General features: G+C 47.1%; 7 protein-coding genes across 8 annotated transcripts; 5 read left to right on the forward strand and 2 right to left on the reverse strand.

Moving 5' to 3' along the window:
• The first annotated feature begins 217 nt into the window (after positions 1-217).
• BDCG_04461 (uncharacterized protein) lies at positions 218-1781 on the forward strand. The gene is made up of 2 exons (XM_045420123.1): positions 218-960; positions 1024-1781. Exon 2 carries the CDS (start codon positions 1112-1114, stop codon positions 1469-1471), a length of 360 nt encoding a protein of 119 aa, XP_045276288.1. The 5' UTR covers positions 218-960; positions 1024-1111; the 3' UTR covers positions 1472-1781.
• A 455-nt stretch (positions 1782-2236) lies between these two features.
• Positions 2237-8616, reverse strand: BDCG_04462. 2 transcript variants are annotated; one of them, XM_045420124.1, is made up of 7 exons: positions 8562-8616; positions 4798-8497; positions 4615-4731; positions 4327-4549; positions 3886-4254; positions 3677-3831; positions 2237-3610 (listed from the first exon to the last, which is right to left on the reverse strand). In XM_045420124.1, exons 2-7 carry the CDS (start codon positions 5066-5068, stop codon positions 2928-2930), a joined length of 1818 nt encoding a protein of 605 aa, XP_045276289.1. In that variant the 5' UTR covers positions 5069-8497; positions 8562-8616; the 3' UTR covers positions 2237-2927. The 2 variants fall into 2 exon arrangements, with proteins under 2 accessions (XP_045276289.1, XP_045280887.1); XM_045420125.1 differs by lacking the exon at positions 8562-8616 and having other exon boundaries at positions 4798-5647; positions 5705-8545.
• On the forward strand, positions 7310-10699 carry BDCG_16937 (uncharacterized protein). The gene is made up of 2 exons (XM_045426117.1): positions 7310-8524; positions 8586-10699. Exons 1-2 carry the CDS (start codon positions 8441-8443, stop codon positions 9006-9008), a joined length of 507 nt encoding a protein of 168 aa, XP_045276290.1. The 5' UTR covers positions 7310-8440; the 3' UTR covers positions 9009-10699.
• A 743-nt stretch (positions 10700-11442) lies between these two features.
• On the reverse strand, positions 11443-13279 carry BDCG_04466 (C6 transcription factor; the record flags this gene model as incomplete). The annotated part of the gene is made up of 5 exons (XM_045420126.1): positions 11443-12112; positions 12188-12625; positions 12704-12753; positions 12883-13082; positions 13144-13279. The coding sequence occupies 5 exons, from the start codon at positions 13277-13279 to the stop codon at positions 11443-11445; spliced, it is 1494 nt and encodes a 497-aa protein (XP_045276291.1).
• Positions 13280-13613: 334 nt separating this feature from the next.
• On the forward strand, positions 13614-14939 carry BDCG_04467 (2,2-dialkylglycine decarboxylase (pyruvate); the record flags this gene model as incomplete). Its single annotated transcript, XM_045420127.1, has 1 exon — positions 13614-14939. One exon carries the CDS (start codon positions 13614-13616, stop codon positions 14937-14939), a length of 1326 nt encoding a protein of 441 aa, XP_045276292.1.
• Positions 14940-15615: 676 nt separating this feature from the next.
• On the forward strand, positions 15616-18190 carry BDCG_16938 (uncharacterized protein; the record flags this gene model as incomplete). The annotated part of the gene is made up of 3 exons (XM_045426118.1): positions 15616-16554; positions 17248-17301; positions 17394-18190. 3 exons carry the CDS (start codon positions 15616-15618, stop codon positions 18171-18173), a joined length of 1773 nt encoding a protein of 590 aa, XP_045280888.1. The 3' UTR covers positions 18174-18190.
• A 1199-nt stretch (positions 18191-19389) lies between these two features.
• Positions 19390-19672, forward strand: BDCG_16939 (uncharacterized protein). The gene has a single exon (XM_045426119.1). It carries the CDS (start codon positions 19405-19407, stop codon positions 19663-19665), a length of 261 nt encoding a protein of 86 aa, XP_045280889.1. The 5' UTR covers positions 19390-19404; the 3' UTR covers positions 19666-19672.
• The last annotated feature ends 147 nt before the right edge of the window (positions 19673-19819 follow it).

Raw genomic sequence — 19819 nt, forward strand, 5'->3', positions numbered from 1 at the left:
GTCCCAGTGGGATTCACATCAAGAAATGTATGGGACCAGACCAAATGAGACCAAACATGAAATTCATGATCCCGGCGGCCAGTCTAGATGTGGCCATTCAATCCTTGGCTCCTTTCTCTCTAAGTTAGTGGATCGTGGGGTCGGCCCGAAATGCTCTAGCAACCCGACCCGACCTGTCTCCGATTCTTATATCAATTGTCTCCGGGGCGGGCGGTTGGAGAAATTTATACTTGTCATATTCAGTACATGTAGCAAAATACCAGGTAATAATTATATGGTGAATAAGGCTCGGGGTTCTCAGCCAACACGTATCAAGAATCTCTGCAGGGTCAATCGGGGCATCGCGGTTTACGATCTTGCTCCTCCGTTCATCATCATTAGGTGGTATGCACCAAAAGTATTAAATTATTGTCTGGTAAACCTTGGAAGATTCCCACATGATGAAATCACCTTGGTATGGATCTGAAACTTCCAATTTCTCCCAAGATCGTTTCCTTCCCAAATGTCATACGTAACTCGCGCTCTGTTCCATTCCTCCGCCACTCGCTCGTCGTTCAACTGTGGATCGAGCAATGCAGGTTAGCAGCATCGGCGGCAGTAGGACGTGACCCAACGTTCCTCCCGCCCTTCCTGGGTTCCGGCGGGCCGTTCCACTGTGCCTGGATCTCAAAACTACGGCTTGTGTGTACCGGATCGCGTTGAGACTGTTACCGAATATTCAAAGAGAATTGTATATCGGATCATGTTTGAAGAATTACTTTCGAGGAACCAGGACATTCTTCTTCACTGTGATTAGAGACATGTCGAACTCCATGCCTCGCCTCAGGCTCCACATAAATTACGAAGCCTTGACCTCACATCCCAGTCTGAGATGCCCTCGTCGTCAAGCGCTCTGACCCCTAGACCTATTCCAACATCCCAGGAAGCTGCTACTCTACTTCTGAATTGCTGCTTGTGAATGTGCAACACCCACCCTGTCAAATGATCTCTGGTTCTTGGAAGCTGATCCGCTCGTGGTTCTAGGAGACCGTGTGTCTGAAGACACGAAAAGCCCTTGCCTATTATCCCACAACATTAGGACGACAATTAGGCTAAACAATTGATCGCAACCATGCGGTTCTCCGTCCCAGCGTTTATCGTCCCAGCGTTAATCGCTCTGCTCAGCTTTGGTTCTAACGCACTGGCGGCTGAATGCTACAGCCGATCGGGGGGATACCCATGTGCGACTCTGGACGAGGCCATGAATGCCTTCAGCTACTATTGCGCGAATTACTATGATAAACCATGCCACGAGTTCGTGAAGATCACTTACAAAGGAACGGTTTGGGTCGGGCATGTTGGAGCATTCAACAATCCGTCAGACTGTTTCGAAGCTGGTAGGCAAATTGTATATGAGTGCTACGGCAAGAAAGATGGTGGCTCCTGGACCAGTAATCAAAAGAGCATCAATGTCAACTACTGCCAGTGGTAGGTAAGCGTTAGGGCTCCGATGAGAGATTCGGAAAAGTGGACTTTTCCATTTTCTTTTCCGTTGTCTCTCTTATTTGTGATGTCCGCGGTTTATTAGATGAAAGGGTTTATGTAGTAGGGGTGAAGTGCGGTTGCGATGGAGTGTGCGAGGGAGGCGAGATATCTAGCTGTTTTATTCTAGCTCCGTGATTATTACTTGACCACCAATTGTCTCGCCTTAAATTACATAGTGAGGGGTGAATAATTATATGTATGTACAGTAGTATCTAAGAAGAAGTTAGTGTCCTAGAGGCTCAGTGCAGAGAGCCTCTCATATATTTACCCCTTTTCTTCCTTGATATCTCCCTCATTCTATATTTTTTCTATTGCTTCAAAAATGCCTTTCAAATTCAATACATTGAGAAAAGAGCATCTACAGTTATTGTCAATACAATTTTGAGCCTGTTTGAGAGGGCCGGGGAGGGGGGAGGGGGAGAAATCTATTTAAATCTTGAATTTTGAAGCTGCTTTAATCAAATATTTTATGGTTGATCTCATTTGATCTGATCTCTTACATTTCTTGACTTGATTTTAACTGAGATATATATTATCGAAAAAATATGAATGTGATTATATAGTTAAAACTTAGAATATAACCATGATTAAATAAAAATAAAACAATGATTTTATTTGATTTTAATTTTATTCTTCATATAAAAAAAAAAAATAAAATAAAATAAAAAAAAAATAAAAAAAAATTAGAGTATATTTTAATATTATTTTAAATCTTTAGGATTATTGTCACAGACTCCGAGTGTGTTGGTGGAAGCCCCTGGCTTTCCACCCCCCTAACCTTCCGCTCCACCCTCTGCCCCCCATTCCTTCCTTCTTCCGCCCACACTTAGGGCCGATTATTTTCTTTCCTATTGTAGCCCCGCGATCGCTACTTCTATGATTGCAACTTGCAATCGCTCCTTCTACGATCACAATGGGCATGTTATTTGTATATAACAGAGGACGTACCCCCCCCGATCTTGGAAGAATCAGACTGAGAAGATGTTTTTGAAAAAATAGATGGTATCATTACGGTCGTTCTTACGGCTATGTCAACGATAGTTAAAAAACTAGAATTGATAGGGGTTTCTGTATCTATTGGCCACGCTATACACACACGTAGGCGGATACATGCGTATATATATACACATGAAACACTTGTCAAAATCTATTTCCATGTCAATAATAAGGAAGAAGAAGAGATATATGTATAAAATAAAAAGGATATCAAACATAAATCACATGTGTGGTGTGTATGCCTAACGTCCTAGACCATCTCATCCGTTCCGGTTCCCGCTTACATCGCGAGAAGAAGGAAAAACAAAAGACACAAAAGGAAGAAAAAAATGAAGAAAAAAATGAAGCAAAAAAACTCGACTTAGTTACAAAATTTTTTTGGTTCTTTTTTCTTTCCTTTCTTAATCCTAATTCTCAGCGAATTTCCGCTCAATATCATCGTTGCGCGTTTCAAAGTCGCCAGTCGGCAAGTTATTAAGCGTATCTTCTTCCTTATCGGTACTGCGGTTGGTGATCCAGAAGCCGACACCACCGACGAAGGCAAGGATGGCGGTGACAGCGTAGTTCCACTCGAGCAGGGGATCCTCAGACAGGCCGACGAGTGCTTGGCCAAGGGCGGCAGAGAAGGCATTCATGAACAGGGCCACGGCCTGGACCAGGGAACGCATGTTCTTGGGCGCCTTGGTGAAGGCGTACTCAAGACTAGTTACCGAAGCAAAGATTTCGGAAACACCACCAAGTACGTACGGGACGGCTTGCACCCAGACGGAGATGGGGGCGGGGATATCGTCTGCGGCGCATACGTTGGCTTCCTTCCCGCAAGGGCCCAGTTTGTAGATGTAGTACTGAATTACTGTGGCAGCAATCATACTGGAACTTGCGAGGAAGAAGCCAATGGTGATGCGCTTCACAGGGGTAAGCTTGATGCCAAGCTTTCGGAGCGGGGGGTAGAAGAATCTGTCAAGCAGAGGGATGAAAATGATGAGCGTGAAAGGGTTGAGGTTGGTGATGATGTCGTTAGGCACTCCATTGAGCAACATGGTTGCGGCCTGGGATGTGAGGTTGTTCAACATTTGATTGTAGGAAAGCCCTAGAGAGAAAGTATCGTGTTAGAGAAAACGAAATAGGCAAGGGGGAGGAATGGGATAGTACGTACAGTAAAGTGGGTACCACAGGAAAACGGCACATGCTTTGAGACCACGGCGGACCTCATCAACCCACGCATCGTCAAATGTCATCCATTCTGGCTTGTTGGCAATGTTGCTGGGCTTGACTCTTTCCCACATGTCTGGGTCGTGGAAGTTGCGGTATCTGTTCCTCATCTGTAAGTGAATGGTAGAGCAGGCAAACTATGGAGATACTTACGTCCTCGCAGGGTTCCATGACACCCGGCCCTTGATAGCCATCATCCATACCTTAAAGGCTTTGTCGTACACCGAACCAACAGGCTTGTGCCGGCTGTATTTGTTGCGCAGAAGATAGAGGACCATTGGGCACAAACAGAACATGCAAGTGGGGAGGAGGAATGAGAGATAGAAGCCGACATATTTCTCAGCGTAAACCATGGCGATTTGCCCAATGAGAGCTCCAATGTTGATCATGAGATAGAAATAATGGTAGATTCGGGAGACAGTGACAGCGGGGTCGACAATCACGCGCTCGCCTTTCTTCGTCGTCTTGATAAACATGTATTCCTCAGTGTACTGCTCTGCAATCAGGGGGGAGATATTGGATCTATGACAAATAGGTTAGATTGGAGGATTCATCGACAGAAGGTTAGTTTGAAGAGAAAACAAAAATTCTTACTTGAATCCACCAGTTCCCACTCCCATGATGATAAGGCCAACCGCAAAGCACGCGACGGCACCATTGGGGTTTTTCAGCACGGGGGGGATTGCTGAAATGATCAAAACCGTGTGTCCGACGAGTGCGACGGCGATGGAGTACATAATGGTGTTAAAGCGACCCCAATACTGATCGGCAACATAGGCGCCAGCCAGTGGCATAACATAGGACCAAAAAGAATTGACTGCATCCAACGGTTAGATTTAAGGGCAAATTGGATTTGGTCTCGTTAAGCCAAAGAGCACTTACATAAAGTTAGACCAGTGGAAGCCCGCTGCCCCAAGCCCAAGGCACCAGGAGTGCGATGAGTGCCGCCAGCACCAGTGGTGGAGCCTTCAGGCAGGTCCCGCTGGATGAAGTTCACAACTATGTACATCATGGGTGTTAGTAGTTATATCAGAGCCATCATTGGAATCGGGTGGTGAAACTCACACACGACAATGGTTCCATAGTAAGAGAACCGTTCGCACAACTCGACGAAGGCGATAGAGAAAGCAAGCCATGGGATTTTATCGGGAACACGGCGGAGGGTTTCAATCTCGTCTGGCGTGGGCGCCTGTCGATTAATGCTTTCGAGACTGTCATGGTCACTGGTATAGACAGTGGCCCCTATTTCCTTCTCATTGCTGCCCGCAACTGCACCTTTGTCAGATGAACCGCTGCCAGCGGCCTTTTGAATCTCAACTTCTTGGGATGTAGCCATCCTCGCGATTGTATGAGAACCAAGGTGAACCGTTGGTTTGGATATCGCTTCGCGGGCTGGGCCTGAGAAGAGAAGAAGGAAGGGGTAAAAGCTCCATCCAACGAACGGGGGTATATCCCGTTATATGTAGGAATCTTTAAAATCGCCTGTATAGAAACGGACAAACTCCAGGTCTTCGGCTTGGGCAGCGGGGTTGCAACGCTGGCTCGGGGCCCCCCCTCATCAATCATAGCAGAACTTGTGTCAATTGGGTCAAGGTCAACAAGGGTCATTAATTGAGGTTGAGGCTAACAGGATGGGACCATGGTCGATGTCCAGCAAATACAGTATGAGTTCCATATTACTTCTAGCCAGGGTCAAGAGAGTCAGAGCGAGCATGCCCATGCCAAGCATATCTCCTCCTCCCTGTTTGTGCTGCAACGCTTAACAAAGGAAGAATACTTCACCCAGGCGTGGCCGTTGGCATAGCTAGTACGGGGTATCCATACAATCACCCGAGCGGGCAGCGAAACTCCGCATATTGGGAAAGTTTGCTCATAGGCGCTATCGTTTGTTCGGAGGAACCCTTGTGCAACCACACTGAGAAAAGTAATTAGTTTTTGCGCGGCAGCTCATTCACTGGTATTCATCAAATACAGGAGACAATGGGATGTGGAGCCTTGTGACAATCTCCCTGCGGGTTATCCCACATCCAAAAGGATTAAATAAACAATAAAATAAAATAAAATAGGCAGGGCATTCATGTCTATCCCGCCGAGCGCTGGGGATCGGGAGGAAGTAGAGAGAAGAGGGAGGAGTACCTCGAATTGGGCTTCCTGCCGTGAATTGATGCCGTGATGGTGGACCAGGTTAGGGCTGGGACCAAACCGAATTAGGGTTCAAAGCTTGAAAAACTTGTAGCCAGGTTTGCCATAAGTCCTGATTTCCTGGGTTGCACCAGGAGAAAAGCAATCTCCGAAAGCCTCATCCAATCCGCTGACATTCCCACTTCGCATTTGGTTAAGGAACCCGGGATCATAATTGGTGGGATTACGAGTGGGGAACCATTGGACGGGACAAGCACTTGACCTTCCTCGCTGGCCTCTTTTTTAGCTACAAAAGCCTGCGAGTGCGCCAACACGCCAAGTCTCGGCGAAGGAGCAAGATATTTATCTCCCCACCTCCGAGTCTCCGACGGACGTGCTTTCTGAGATCTTGGCTGTGTGTTTGTGCGGGACAAGAGACTAAGACACCCAGCCAAAGAAAGCGCCGTATCGCCAGTATCGCCATCATCGCCAAATATGACGAGGAACCTTCGCACCTAGATCTGAAAATGCGTCTTGTTCATGGGCTTGCTTTCGGATGATGTGAGACCTAGTGATACGATCCCATCCTTATTTCTGCGGCCTGCTCGTGTGGGACATTTCGCTTCCCCGCGGTTAACGACTGCCCAGTTTTGGCCTTCCAGCACATGTGGCGGAAAATAGCATTCTCCCCCCGAAAAGCTTGGCAGGCATGCTCCATTGTAACCATAGGCAAAATCAAGCATGTGCTTAGGCCGAGATGGGTGGTGAGAATGCAAATTATTCCCCAGCGAATGGAAATATCAACTTTAATGGAGGGCATTAGTTAATTTTTCCCGCCTCTCGTGATTTTTGCATCACCATCTTTTGGTGTATCCGGACGCAAAAAACTCAGACTGATAATAGGATAATAGGAGAGCATATGTGGCTAATACGAGACATTTGGGGTTGAGAACCGCGATGTCCCTTCTGTTCCTTCCTTTCTTTCTTTCTTCCATTCTTTCTTTTTGTTTTGACAATTCCGGCCTCGGTTTTATCACAGAATGGCGCCAGTGATCGACGTCCCGCCAAAGCAGCCATCCATCGGTCCTGCAGATTGCCGTCCTATGATTGGGCGGACTTGTTCTGTGCTCGGCGCCACTGCACGGCAATTGTCAAGTAATCCCGCTCATTCTTGGCGCCAAGACACGGATCTGCCAAGGCCTGGACGTGGACGGGCTTACCCGAAGAAATGAATGAGCGCTATTTTATAATAGTCCATAGAAAGAATAATAATAAATAAAATACTCCGTATGTTGCGCAGCGTTGTTTTGACAGGGATGACAAATGGCTCTCGGTAGCGCTTATGCCTCAACGATTTCTGGAAGCGAAACGAGGGCATGGTTGAGAGAATAGGCTGACATGTTGGTATAAGTGACAAATATTATTTTCATAATTGTTGCCACAATACTCCGTAACGGAAAGAGAGCCAGTCCAGTCCTGTTCTAGAACCAGGAACCAGGAATCATGAATCAGGAATCAGGAATCAAGAGGCGGCCCCATTTTTTCTCACAGCACAGACAGCGTCAGACAAAAGTAGTGACAAACTGCCTGCTGCTGAGAAGAGAAGAGTCCTGGAGGGAGGATTCCCTCAATACCCCAGGTGGGAGTTGAACTCCTTTTCCGAAGAATCCTGACTAGTCAATCCTGTACGGAGTGGGCATGGTCGCTGTTTGAACCCCATCCCATAATAATTCGACAGCTGGAGATTCTTCAGATGATGCGCACACGATGCTCATTGCAGCCAGCCAGCTTGCCAATTAATGGCGCGACTAAGCTTTTGGCGTTTGACTGTGCCAATTTTTAGGGCCTCAGCAGGCTCAGTTCTTGTCCAGGCGGAACAGCAACAAAACCTTCCTTGCCGTAAATTGACTTTGGTGGAGTTGCTTGGGTTGTATCATCTCCGTTCCAGAGGGCCTTGGCAGCCGTAGCGTGATCCGCCACATGGGGAATCTCATCTGCTCGAACGGCTGATTGGCCCTTATCAGGTCTTTGGACTGCTTGGAGAGGGGAAATGGAACCCGGTGCGGGATGGCGGCTGCTGGTTCGCTCTGGCTCGGAGCGGCCGAAAAGCGCGTATCCTCGACCCGAGTTTATCTATCTTGACGTGGTTTCTCGGCTTCTTGTAGAGATATTTTCTGGAGAAAAAAGGGCAAGGAAAAAAAAAAAAAAAAAAAAAAAAAAAAAAAAAAAAAGAAGAAGAAGAAGTTGAGATAAAGAAAGTATTTGCCGGTGTCTCTTCTGCCAGTGCTGTGACACTGTCTTGGGGCGATTTGACAAATCAATTCCCGTCCATCAAGCACCCCCTGGCTCGCTTGCGTCTGGCGAATTTTTGATACAATGACGGACTCCACGCCATTCACGATGGAGGGAAGGTATACGCGGTTACAATAATGGGGTCAATTTCGTGCTGCTTACCCCAGTCTCTTCTTTGCCAACTCGAAACACCGAGATCTATCCGCATCGCGTCGGGCAATGCGATGCGCTGGGGTCCGTTTATGGCCCCATGGCCATGGTCCATAGACAAACAAAGTGATAAATCCATGAATCCATGAATCCGGGGTTCCCTCCCGATTTGAACAAGGCGTTTGCGGGACATGCTTCTGCACTGTTGGGTTGTGAGACTTACTACGGAGTATGTTCTGTTGGGTTGAAGCTTTCTGTTAACTTACTGCGTAACTAACTTAGTTAACTAGTTAGTTCTGGGGAACGTTTCATTACATAAAGCTCGTCGACCAGCCGCTTCTCGTCTCCTCATATGCCTCCAAACAAAATGCGGGCTGAGATATCAACTCTTTGATTTCCACCAAAATTCTCTACTACTTACTACGCAGCGTATACGACAGAGGATTTCTCCTGATCTGCCACTGCTGCTGGTAGCTTGCGCGCTAGTTAGTTCCGGATTTAAGCATTTTATTCCGGGTTCTGCCTTTTTCCTTCGATTTTTATTCTTCGCTTCTTCTTCGCGCCTCTGGCTAAAAGTGGCTTGGTGGCGCAAACCGCCCCCAGATTGGCAAAACAGAAGTGGACATCAACAGACGATCAGGACGATTACGATTCTCTACAGCGTTTCAATTAACTTTATTATCTTTTCCCAACCGCCTCATGCTGATGGCTGACTCCATGAGTGAGCCTGGGTTTGACCTCTGATTGTGGTTTTGGCTGGAATGGATTTTGGCTAGGCACGCACCGGCTTTCTCAGACTCAGGCGACTTTTCTCTTTGTCCTGCAAACAGACCTTCCCGAAATGGTTTGCTTGAGGAATCATCCAGGATAGCGCGCTTTCCGCGTCCATTGGATGGGTGCTGCGTGGAAATTCCGCGGAGTCCGGGGGTGGATTTCGATATTGGGGATCGGCAGGGCTCAGCTCTGATTTTTTTTTCTCTCAGGACCACTGGAACATGTTTGGTCAAGCGCCTTTGGCCTTTTCTTTTCTTCTTTTGTTTTTTTCAAAGCTTGTCCTGCTCTGGTTTAACGTTAGTTTCTGGGGTAATGCCTTGGCTGCAGCGGACCTCGATGATATATCCCTGCAGGCGCCAGAATCCCTGAGCAGCAAGGGTGCGGATGCGGCACGAAGTAAAACGAGCATTTTTCATGGCTGGGCATCGAAAAGCGCCGGCTACACACGGCAGCAGATAGTTACTTGCTGTCCAGGAACTACTGCATGATTCAATTAATGCGACAGTTTCTTTGCTTCCCTCGCCCCTCCAAAAACCAAAAACCCCGACTCACCCATGTTCCAATCCAAGTCGTTGGTCATCTTTTAGTCCGGGATCTTCATGCTGGGCCAATCTGATGTTTGACATCCCCAGCTCCTTGTTAAACGACATGCTGTCTCTCAATCCTGCCTGCGCTCACCACCCCGTCTGACATGGGTGCTTCTCACCTGTCCTGTGAGTCCTGAGCACATTGGCAAGGCTCAATGCGGCCAGGAGTGCAAAAAACAGAATGCAACCATGATTGGGTTTTTTTTCTTTTTCTTTTTCCTTTTTTTTTCCCCCTCAAGTATTCGACAACGATGCAAGCTAGGATCCCGCATGTGGCGGATCTCCCCTGCCAAACAACGGGTGTTTTTTGACTTTGGGGATAGAACAGCGTACTGTCGTTGCAGCTTAAAAATACCGGTTTTGGCATGGACAAACCCCGTCGTCCGTGCACCATTTTGAACCATTTTGAAAGACGGGGAGGAAATTGAAAGTCAAAAATCCACCTTGTCAAACTTACACCCGTGGATAATCATGGAAACACAGCAACCCAACAACTCATCAATAACCGTTTGTATGGAGCTAACCAGATAATCCGCGGCTCTCCCAAAGCATGCGATGTCATGTCCTAGAGAGGAGAAAGTGGACAGTTTCTCGCCCGAGATGCGCCTTTTGCGCCATTATGTTTTATTCACAGTAACTAACCAAGCTCGCAAAAATGTCTGCTGAATTGTAGAGGCTTATGTATATTTTGAGCACATTATGATATCATTCAGGTCTAGAGAATTTGTGGTTCTTATTTTGGGGGGAGAGGGCAGCGCTTGATGTCGACACAGCTTCATCGCATATGGTCTATGGAAACCTAACCCATGGAGAAATCCCAAATTATTTCTCTGAGAATGAAATTATAGTTGAATGTAGCTACTTAGCAGGTTATCTATACGCCTGGGTAGGTAGGTGGTATTTCGTGGCAGAAAGATGTTGCTTCAATGCATTCTTTGAAATCTACTACTCTGTATTCCTTCAACACAACATCAGATATGAGTAGAATATTAGAGATATAAGTATATTTTTTGAGCAGAGAATATAGGAATATAGTAGTATCAAAAAGAATTTAAACATATTAAAGCTTTTAACTACCAATTTGAAAATCACTAGCAGATTTACATATCATTAAAATCTCACTCATATCTAATGTTGTGTTGAAGATATTAATTTTCTTTAATATATATCTTTTATATGGTGAGCTCATACAAAGATACAAGTTGCATTCGTGGTGATAATAGCATTGTGGTGAGGCGCACAACCACAGAGATGGTGGGGGAAGCGTGTTCCCAGCTTCTTCCGCCCATTTAAAAAATTGGGTCAGCTACAACAATACTAATTTGGGAGAACTCACGGATATTGATCAGCAAAGGCCGGTATCCACAGCGGATGGGAGGAATTGAATTCATATAAAACGATTATTTGAGGGATGTCAAGTCATACTACCGCATAGTACTCATCTCCGACGGACGTTGCCAAAATGCCATCATAGAAAAGTATATGCATACATACTATGTACTCTCTTTAGGAGGGTACCAGGAAATATTAGCTAGAGCACTAATAACGACCATCCAAAACCCATGTACAGTACATGTACATCCGTACCCGGAGGAGGGTTGTGCTTGAAGTCAACAATCTATGTCAAAAGGATCGCCAAACCCGGTGAACAAGCTATCCAGTACAGACATATCGACATACGGGTACTCTTCACAGTTCGGCAAGGAGGGCCTGAATTATTACTTATTCCAGCCTCAATCTTCTCTAACATATCACTGCAATTCCCGAGGCAATTATCAGCGAGGTCCTACGAGAAATCCCGCCTGGGGTGTTGTAGGGCATCAATCATATCCCTTGCAAGCTTTAGTGGTGTGTTATTGTTATGCGCACTCGAGTTTCTGGATCTCAAAGCACTCCTCAATAAAAATGACATTGCAGAGGTCAACGTAAACCCATTTGCCGGGATCCAGAATCCACGGCAATGAGACTCATCCAGCTCCTGCACAAAGTGGACAATATCCTCAGCCGCTCTCTGAGCCCGCAGGTAAAACGGGCAATCAAAAGTCTCCTCCACTGGTAATGGACCCCGATCTCGGTCCAGCCGAATCCGCCACAGGAGAAGTTTCACGGCTAAATATGATAGGCGCAGATTTGCAGCGCCGGGGGCATCAAGGTGCGTTCCACGCATGACTGCTTTACGAATATCGTCGCTCAAAGTCTGCTCCCATTTTCCAAGTAGAAGCTTAGGGTTAGTGGCGGATATTTCGAACGGATCAGGAGAGCTCTTTGCAACGTGGTAAATGTACTCTAAGTAGCGACCTAATACATCAGTGAGCGTGATGAGAGAAATAAAAACTGAAGTCGCAGCTATGCTGGATGGTGACGCGCCAGGGGGGCAGAGGTCCTCTGCGTTTGGGATCGGAACATCATGCTGCGCGCGATGGATCTGCATCGGGGTGCCATATGCCAAACTACACCTGTGATGAATTGTTAATTCGACCCCGTGAGGGCTGGAAGACACAGAAACAGGGTGAGAAAAGAGGCTCTCTCACCAACGATCATGTACAACAATCATCCGCCACATCCTAATCCGAAGTTTCTTCTCTGAGGTGGATATATTCCAACCGGACGGATCCCGATGTAAGCCCAGCGCGTTGGAAAGCGCAACTGCCAAGCCAATCAATCCCCCATCGGCTAACATCGTGGTGCTTGGTCTGCCGCAAACATCAAGCATAAGGGCCATCACTGTGGACATTCCAGGAGGCAGAAACATTTCCGAATGGACCGCTTCGCACGACTGCGCCCAAATGAAGTTAACATCCGGGTAGCGTATGTTGCGAAGTTTGGGCGAGTCATGCCAGTATACCAAGGCGCTCGCATATATGGTGGAGAGCGGTGCTAGGGAGATTTTCCGTTGATGATTCAAGTATGTATATCTGAAAGATTCCTCATCGAGAATGGGGAGGCATATGTTTACCTTCGCGAAGAAACTAAAGTCAAATGAATGAAGCCTTATCAGCTTCCAACCTACCCACGGCTATTAAGATCATGGTCTGGCCGATACTCACAGATCTACCAGATCTTTTGCGTGTGGATCGATGAATTTTCGTTGGTGGAGCTATCCGAACCAGTCATCTACCATTTGGCTCTGCAGTAGATGTCACATAGCTCTCCAAGATCTCGCTATCATCCGTCATGGTAGGGGAAACAATGTGGGAGCCTTTGTTTCCACCATCAGCAAATATACCCACGCATCTTGGCTACTCCTCCTCTCGACCATCGTGGTGGCCAGGAGACTGCGAAGCCGCATATTCCACGGGGAAGCTCGAGTGGATCTCCGTTCGACCAGCGTACGGAGAAGAGTTCTGATCCGCAGCATTTGCGCGACTTGGATTATCCCTGGAACGCCTAGCCTTGGATAGCGATTTTCGTGTAGAATGTCTTGGCCTATGCGAGGAAATCTTGTGTTTTTGTTGCGGGAATAGACATTCAGTCTCATGTACCTTACACATGGCGCAGCTGTCCGCGGTATCCCTGACTTTCGTTTTCTGCAAGCAAGGCAGGCTGGATGGGAGTGTGATCGATAGGGCCTCCGCGCCGCTTTCGATCGGGCTTTGACCACTGAAGCCCCTATCCATAGTCATTTAGAGAATTGGTTAAACGGTCACGAAATAGAGCTCACGGATCAATTCGAGCACAGAAGGATCATAAAGTGCAAAAGCGATCCTGTATGTGGGGGAGGCGTTTGCCGCGGGCACAGTCGCGGAAAGAAGCTTTCGTCTTCCCCGCGGCCAAGAAAACGGTCTCCAGCTAGGAACTCTTATCTTGACCCCCCACCGCAGATAAATGTTAAATGTCTCACCTATAACAACAGTATTCCTCCTGGAGTATATCACTTCCACTCGCCGCTACTAGTTTGTTGTCATTCTCCTCTCCCATATTTTCGCCGGCCGAAGTTGCGCTATCCACCTCTACAGCATGGCTGTCAACGCCCAGAGTTTCTGGGCCAGGGCCGACAGACACCTGATGAGAACAGGTATCCCGTTTTCACCAGCTATAATAACCAAAGCCCAGGGTTCCAAACTCTACGATGCCGAGGGCAGGCAAATACTCGATTTCACTTCTGGGCAAATGAGCTCGCTCCTGGGCCATTCGCACCCTGAGATTGTGCAAGTCATCCAGAAATATGCGGGGGAGCTTGACCACCTTCTAAGTAACATGGTCAGTCCACCCGTGGTTGATCTTGCCGAACGTCTTGGTCGTTTACTGCCACCGCCTCTTGAGAAGTCCTTTTTCTTGAGTACCGGGGGCGAAACCATCGAAGCTGCGATTAAAATGGCCAAGACGTACACTGGCAAGTTTGAAATTGTCGCCTTCTCGGCAAGTTATCACGGCTTGACTCAAGGTGCAATATCGGCAACGTACTCAATGGGCAGAAAGCATGGAGGCCCCGTCATGCCCGGGCAACTCGCCTTCCCCGCCCCGTATGCATACCGCTCTATATTTAGGAAGGCCGACGGTTCGTACGACTGGGAGACGGAGATGAGCTACGGGTGGTCCTTGATCGACACGCAATCGGTGGGCTCACTCGCTGCCTTCGTGATGGAGCCTATTTTGTCCACGGGCGGAGTCCTGGATCTCCCCAATGGGTATCTCAAGCGGATGAGCATCGAGTGTAAAAAGCGTGGAATGCTTCTGATCATGGATGAGGCACAGACAGGCGTTGGTCGGACAGGTCAGATATTCGCCTTCCAACATCACGATGGGGTGGTTCCTGATATTTTATGTCTGTCGAAGACGCTGGGTTGCGGTCTACCTCTATCCTCCGTTAGCACCACTGCTGAGATTGAGCGAGGCTGCAACGAAGCTGGCTTCATGTGGCTCACAACACACTATAACGACCCTTTAGCCGCCGCCGTTGGCAACAAGGTCCTGGAAATAGTCGAGCGAGACAACATCTGCCAGCGTGCATCCGCCCGTGGTGAGCAGTTATTCAACGGCCTCCTCGCTCTCCAGAAGAAATATTGGTGCATTGGCGACGTCCGTGGCCGTGGTCTTCTCCTAGGGATAGAGATAATCTCCGACCCCGAGACGAAAGCGCCAGCTCCTGCCCTGGGCCAAATTGTTTCAGATCGAGCTTTGGCTCGCGGATTGTCGTGCAATATCATCGCATTTCCGGGGATGGGTGATGTGTTCCGTTTGGCGCCTCCGGTGACTGTGACTGCTGAGGAAATTGAGGAGGGGCTTCAGATCCTTGATGAGGCTTTCGCGTTCGCGGTAATGAAGCATGGTTTGGGCATCTGATTGTGAACCTGAGTTTTGCGCTGTTGCTTTTTGCGGAGATGGCAAAATTCGATACCCTCTTATTGATCAATCTACTTGCTCCTTTCCGCGCATTTGAGTCATCGCTCTATATCAATCTCCAGAGCGATTTTGATATGATCTTAGGCAAGTCTATTTCTGCTCTCTGGCCCCTTTTGGGATCAGCTCAAGCCAATCGCAGTTTTTCAATTGTTCAATTACCCCTGAATCACGTGCTTCTCTCATCTGCTCCTGTCCAAAGCCAGAATGTCTGAACAAAGTAAATCCTGAATCCAAATAACGATCAAGACTCGATTCTTGCTCCCTATTTTGCGATGGTTACCTATACCGAGTATTGGGATGTAAATCTTCGAGCAGGCCAGGGGAACGGAACTCCAACTGTTTTGCACCAAGCGTTAACAGAGCCATATCAGGGTAACCTACGGCAATATCCAAGTCCCCATTTTACGAGCATTTCATCACCGACTTTTCTTCCTAATAGCCTCGAGCTTAGCACGACAGGCTGAGATCGTGACATACTCCTTACAAGTTCGCAGGTGAATGCAACGAGAAAATATCGCGTGGCGAGGACTCCGTTAATTGTCTAGCCACCAACAACACTTTCTTTTATACTACAGCTAGCAAACCACCATCTCAGCCTCCTGATACATATCTAAATATGTCCAACCCGTTATCCAGCAATGGCGGCAGCTGGCAGCCTCCACCGCTAATACCAATACACGCAGCAACACCACCACCACCGCCGCCGCCGGTACCAGTGCCAGATCCTAACCTTGAAGAGCTAGAGTTGATGATGAACTGGTATAATATCGATATACACCCTTTCTCAACCAACCTCGAATACAAAGCCGTGTGGCAGAAGGCACTTCAGCAAGAATCCCTCACCCACCTGTTCCTGATGCATGGGATTCTAGCACTATCTGCCCTTGAACTTGGGCGCAGGAAAGGGTGCGATGCCACCAATGTCAATCAACGATCATACACAGCCATCGCCCTTGGCCATTACTTGAGAGCTGTTGCCCTATCCCAGCCAGTATTAAAAAACATCAATGAGGAGAATTGCAAAGCCGTGTTTCTACTCCCAACTCTTCTTACCGCCTTTGCATTCGGGTCTCCACAACAAGCCTGGGGTCTAGGGAATAGCCGCCACCCTATTGCTCGGTTTCACCTTGTTCTTCTTCTAGCAAGAGGGATGGGGCAGGTACAGTCTACCGCGATAGACAAGATGAAGGATGGCAAATTTGACACCCTTATTAAACCAGATAGCTACAGCCCCTGGCTACCTGCTGACGCAAAAGCAGCACTATGTAACCTTCACCAGCTCAATGAGAACTGTGAACAATACAGCATCTCCGAGAAGAACATTTACAACACAACAATCAACCAGGTTGAGATCATGCTGGGGCAGATTCACGTGGCCGCGACAAGGCCCAATCCAGCAGTTATGTGGGCAACAGAGGTGCCACCACTGTACTTGGAGCTTATGAGGGCATATAAGCCCATGGCGCTTGTTGTCCTGGCTCATTACTGTGTTATTTTGCACCATCTTAGGGGGATATGGTGGGTTGATGGATGGAGTGTCCCACTATTGCGGGCAGTATGGTTGTTGTTGGGTGATGAGTGGAGACAATCGCTTCGATGGGTGGTAGAGGTGACGGGATTTGCACCTTAGCAAGGTCAGGCAGGTGTGGTTGTACTAAGGTGATAGTTGAAGGCCGTTCGACATGCTGGGAAATATCGGCTTTGGAATGTCGCCGTCGAAAATGGAGAGTTGAAGCGCAATTCTTTGCAAAAGCTACATCTTGTCTAGACGACTATTACAGGTTCAAGGTGGTCTTCAATGCCGCAGAAAGAAACATAAACTTCGTCATCCAAAAGAAGTAAAGTACTGTCCAGCTAGAAATCTCATCCTCTGTTGTTGAAATTTAGCTAACCAACTGCTTACCTCCTTAGAGTCCTTGCCCCGTTTGCTACCGTTCCTCATCGCTATGTATTCTTTGGCTGGGACAGACACAGGGCTGAATTGAAGGTTGCTCGAAGCAGAAGGGCGTCAATTGAACTAAAAATTTTATATTTCAATATACCGAAGGAGAAACGTGGTAGTTCGCTGATCAATATTTTCTGTAAATCCCATGCACCTTGAGAACTATCGTAGCAATAAAAAAAGCAGACTTATTACCAGTAGTTGTCAACAGCAAAGAGAGCTCAGTTCTACCTAGATATGAGGGACGCCCTTCGCGGCTCGGTAGTGTCCCGATATCCCCGCCTTTGACATCGCGACTGATAAAAGAGCCCACCTACAAATACGCCCCCACCGGCAACTCTTAAGTACTGGCGCGATAAGGTAAATTCTTCCGGAATGTTGTCACTTACATGTAAACATCACGTTCCATATAAATGTTGCGCGGCTCTCGCTTTATTTCCGTCAAAGCGTAGAGAGCCAAGGAGACCTGGGCCAATCCCTACGCTGGCGGCCCAATCCGCTACGCTACAAGCCAATGGGAAAAATTCCAACAAAACTTCACAATAATCCCCCACACCTCCCGGTCCAAAGCCGAATTCATCCACGCCCTCCAACCAGGCGGTCCCTACTCCACCATAAACGGCACACTGCGTCCCGCGATCTCAAAACCACAAACCGACCTCCCGCTCCCAGACAAAGAACTCTCATCTCCCCACCTCCCCACGTCCTGCGAGATCATCGCGTCCGTCAACCACGGCTACGATGGCATTGACACTGACGAACTGGGGCGCAGGGGGATCTGGTACTGCAACGGCGCCGGCGCCGCAAATGACTCGACAGCGGACATTGCGCTGTTTCTGATCCTCGCGGCGTTCCGGTACACAACGTTCAGCGAGGGAAGGTTGCGCGAGATGCGCGCGGCCAGCTACTTCAGTATGGAGGGGGATGTGTTGCCGTATGCGAACACACCGCGCAATCGCATCCTGGGCGTCGTGGGGATGGGAGGGATTGGGGGGGAGATTTCAGTCCGGGCGCGGGCGGTGCGGATGCAGATACATTATTTCTCACGGACGAGGAAGGGGGCCGATGTCGAGGGGTTGCTAGGTGGGGCGGTGTACCATCCCACGCTGAAGGGGATGTTGGCGGTGGCGGACTGTGTGGTGCTGGCGTGTCCGCATACGCCAGAGACGCATCATATTTTCAATCGGGAGACGTTTGCAGCCATGAAAAAGGGGGTGCGGCAGGTGCGTTGACGAGAATGCGCTAGCGGATGCGATTTGAGGATGGCATAGTGGCGGGTGCGGGGGGGGGTTGGATGTTTACCGTGATGAGTGAGTGGGTTTATCATTTCTGGCTCTATTTCTGGCTCTATTTCTTTCCTCTTTTTTTTTCTCCTTTGTTGCTACTGGTGCTGCTTTTATGACTAGTATGAACTAGCATGAGAGGGATGAGGTTTACTGATCAGACTATATCCAGATATCCAGGCCGGTGGTCAACCACAGATTGTTGGATAATATGAGGATAACATTGCTGCCGCATATGGGAGGCGCATGTGTTGATACCCACGAGGTAAGAAATTTCCCTCTCGCTGTCATACAACATATGTAAGATAGTAGTAGCAAACAAAGCAATCAAGATTGCTGCTCCCTGTCTAGGGCTGGCAATTCCAACAGCTGTGTAACATTCTTCAAAGCAACTGATATTGTGGCGGACATATTACTTGCGAAAACAGAATTTTCCCAGGCCCCCCTGAAAATTAGTAGCAAAACATCACCAAAAAATCAAAATATCTGCATTTCTCTAGAATCATTCAATATCATCCAATACACATCTTTTTCAATCAAATATCATCCAAATACATGTCTTTCTTACCTTTATCATCAATATGTCATCTCAACTCTGTGATTTCATCACCAATGAGATTGTACATCTTCTTAAGAATGATTATATGTCTGCTGAGATCACATGAAGTATTGATTATTATCTAACTACTGTATATTGAATTCAATAAAATCTTTACTATTTTGAAACTGTTAGAGAACTCTGTTCAACATGTGATATAAAGTCAAAGATTATATCAGATATCTTATTAGAATTGAAGAGTTAGTTAGATACTCAGTTTAATAAAGATTTTGAAGCTTTTTTACATTATACAGTTGAGAACTTCATGAGAGAAAAAGATATAAAAGAATATTTCAGATCTACTTATATAGAATAGTATTATAATAATTAGAAAGATTCAGATTACAATTCATTATAATATAAATTTAGAAGTGAAAGTAGTATGAGATCTATTCTTATCATTATAAATAGTGAATAAAGATGATTTGAATTTCTGCAATTTTATCTATTATAATGAACTTTTTAATTCATCTCTTATAATTTGAAATATACTCTTGTTAATATTCATATGAAGCAACTGTTCTCTTGTCAATCAATTGAAGTATTCATCAAATTGAGGTATTGAACTGCTTTGAATTGGAGATGGAACAGCGGATTCGATGGAAGATTTCAACAGTGTATTTGATGGAAGATTCAGCGGCGGATTCGATGGAAGATTCAACGGTGGATTCGATGGAAGATTCAACGGTGGATTCGATGGAAGATTCAACGGTGGATTCGATGGAAGATTTCAACGGCGGATTTGATGGAAGATTCAACGGCGGATTCGATGGAAGATTCAACGGTGTATTCGATGGAAGATTCAACGGTGGATTCGATGGAAGATTTCAACGGTGGATTTGATGGAAGATTTCAACGGCGGATTCGATGGAAGATTTCAACAGTGGATTCGATGGAAGATTTCAACGGCGGATTCGATGGAAGATTTCAACAGTGGATTTGATGGAAGATTTCAACAGCAGATCTGGATGTAGATGATAATGAGATTGTGAATTCA

The sequence above is a fragment of the Blastomyces dermatitidis genome, assembly GCF_000003525.1.
Source record: "Blastomyces dermatitidis ER-3 genomic scaffold supercont1.4, whole genome shotgun sequence".
Lineage (NCBI taxonomy): Eukaryota > Fungi > Ascomycota > Eurotiomycetes > Onygenales > Ajellomycetaceae > Blastomyces > Blastomyces dermatitidis.

Excerpts from the sequence above, each read along its gene's own strand:
- BDCG_04461 (XM_045420123.1), top strand. The coding sequence starts at position 1,112 with ATGCGGTTCTCCGTCCCAGCGTTTATCGTCCCAGCGTTAATCGCTCTG.
- BDCG_04462 (XM_045420124.1), bottom strand. The coding sequence starts at position 5,068 with ATGGCTACATCCCAAGAAGTTGAGATTCAAAAGGCCGCTGGCAGCGGT. Across the intron at positions 4,732-4,797 it reads CTATGGAACCATTGTCGTGT|TTGTGAACTTCATCCAGCGG; the intron begins GTGAGTTTCACC and ends TGATGTACATAG. Across the intron at positions 4,550-4,614 it reads TTCCACTGGTCTAACTTTAT|TCAATTCTTTTTGGTCCTAT; the intron begins GTAAGTGCTCTT and ends CGTTGGATGCAG.
- BDCG_16937 (XM_045426117.1), top strand. The coding sequence starts at position 8,441 with ATGAATCCGGGGTTCCCTCCCGATTTGAACAAGGCGTTTGCGGGACAT. Across the intron at positions 8,525-8,585 it reads GTTGTGAGACTTACTACGGA|TTAGTTCTGGGGAACGTTTC; the intron begins GTATGTTCTGTT and ends TTAGTTAACTAG.
- BDCG_16939 (XM_045426119.1), top strand. The coding sequence starts at position 19,405 with ATGGAACAGCGGATTCGATGGAAGATTTCAACAGTGTATTTGATGGAA.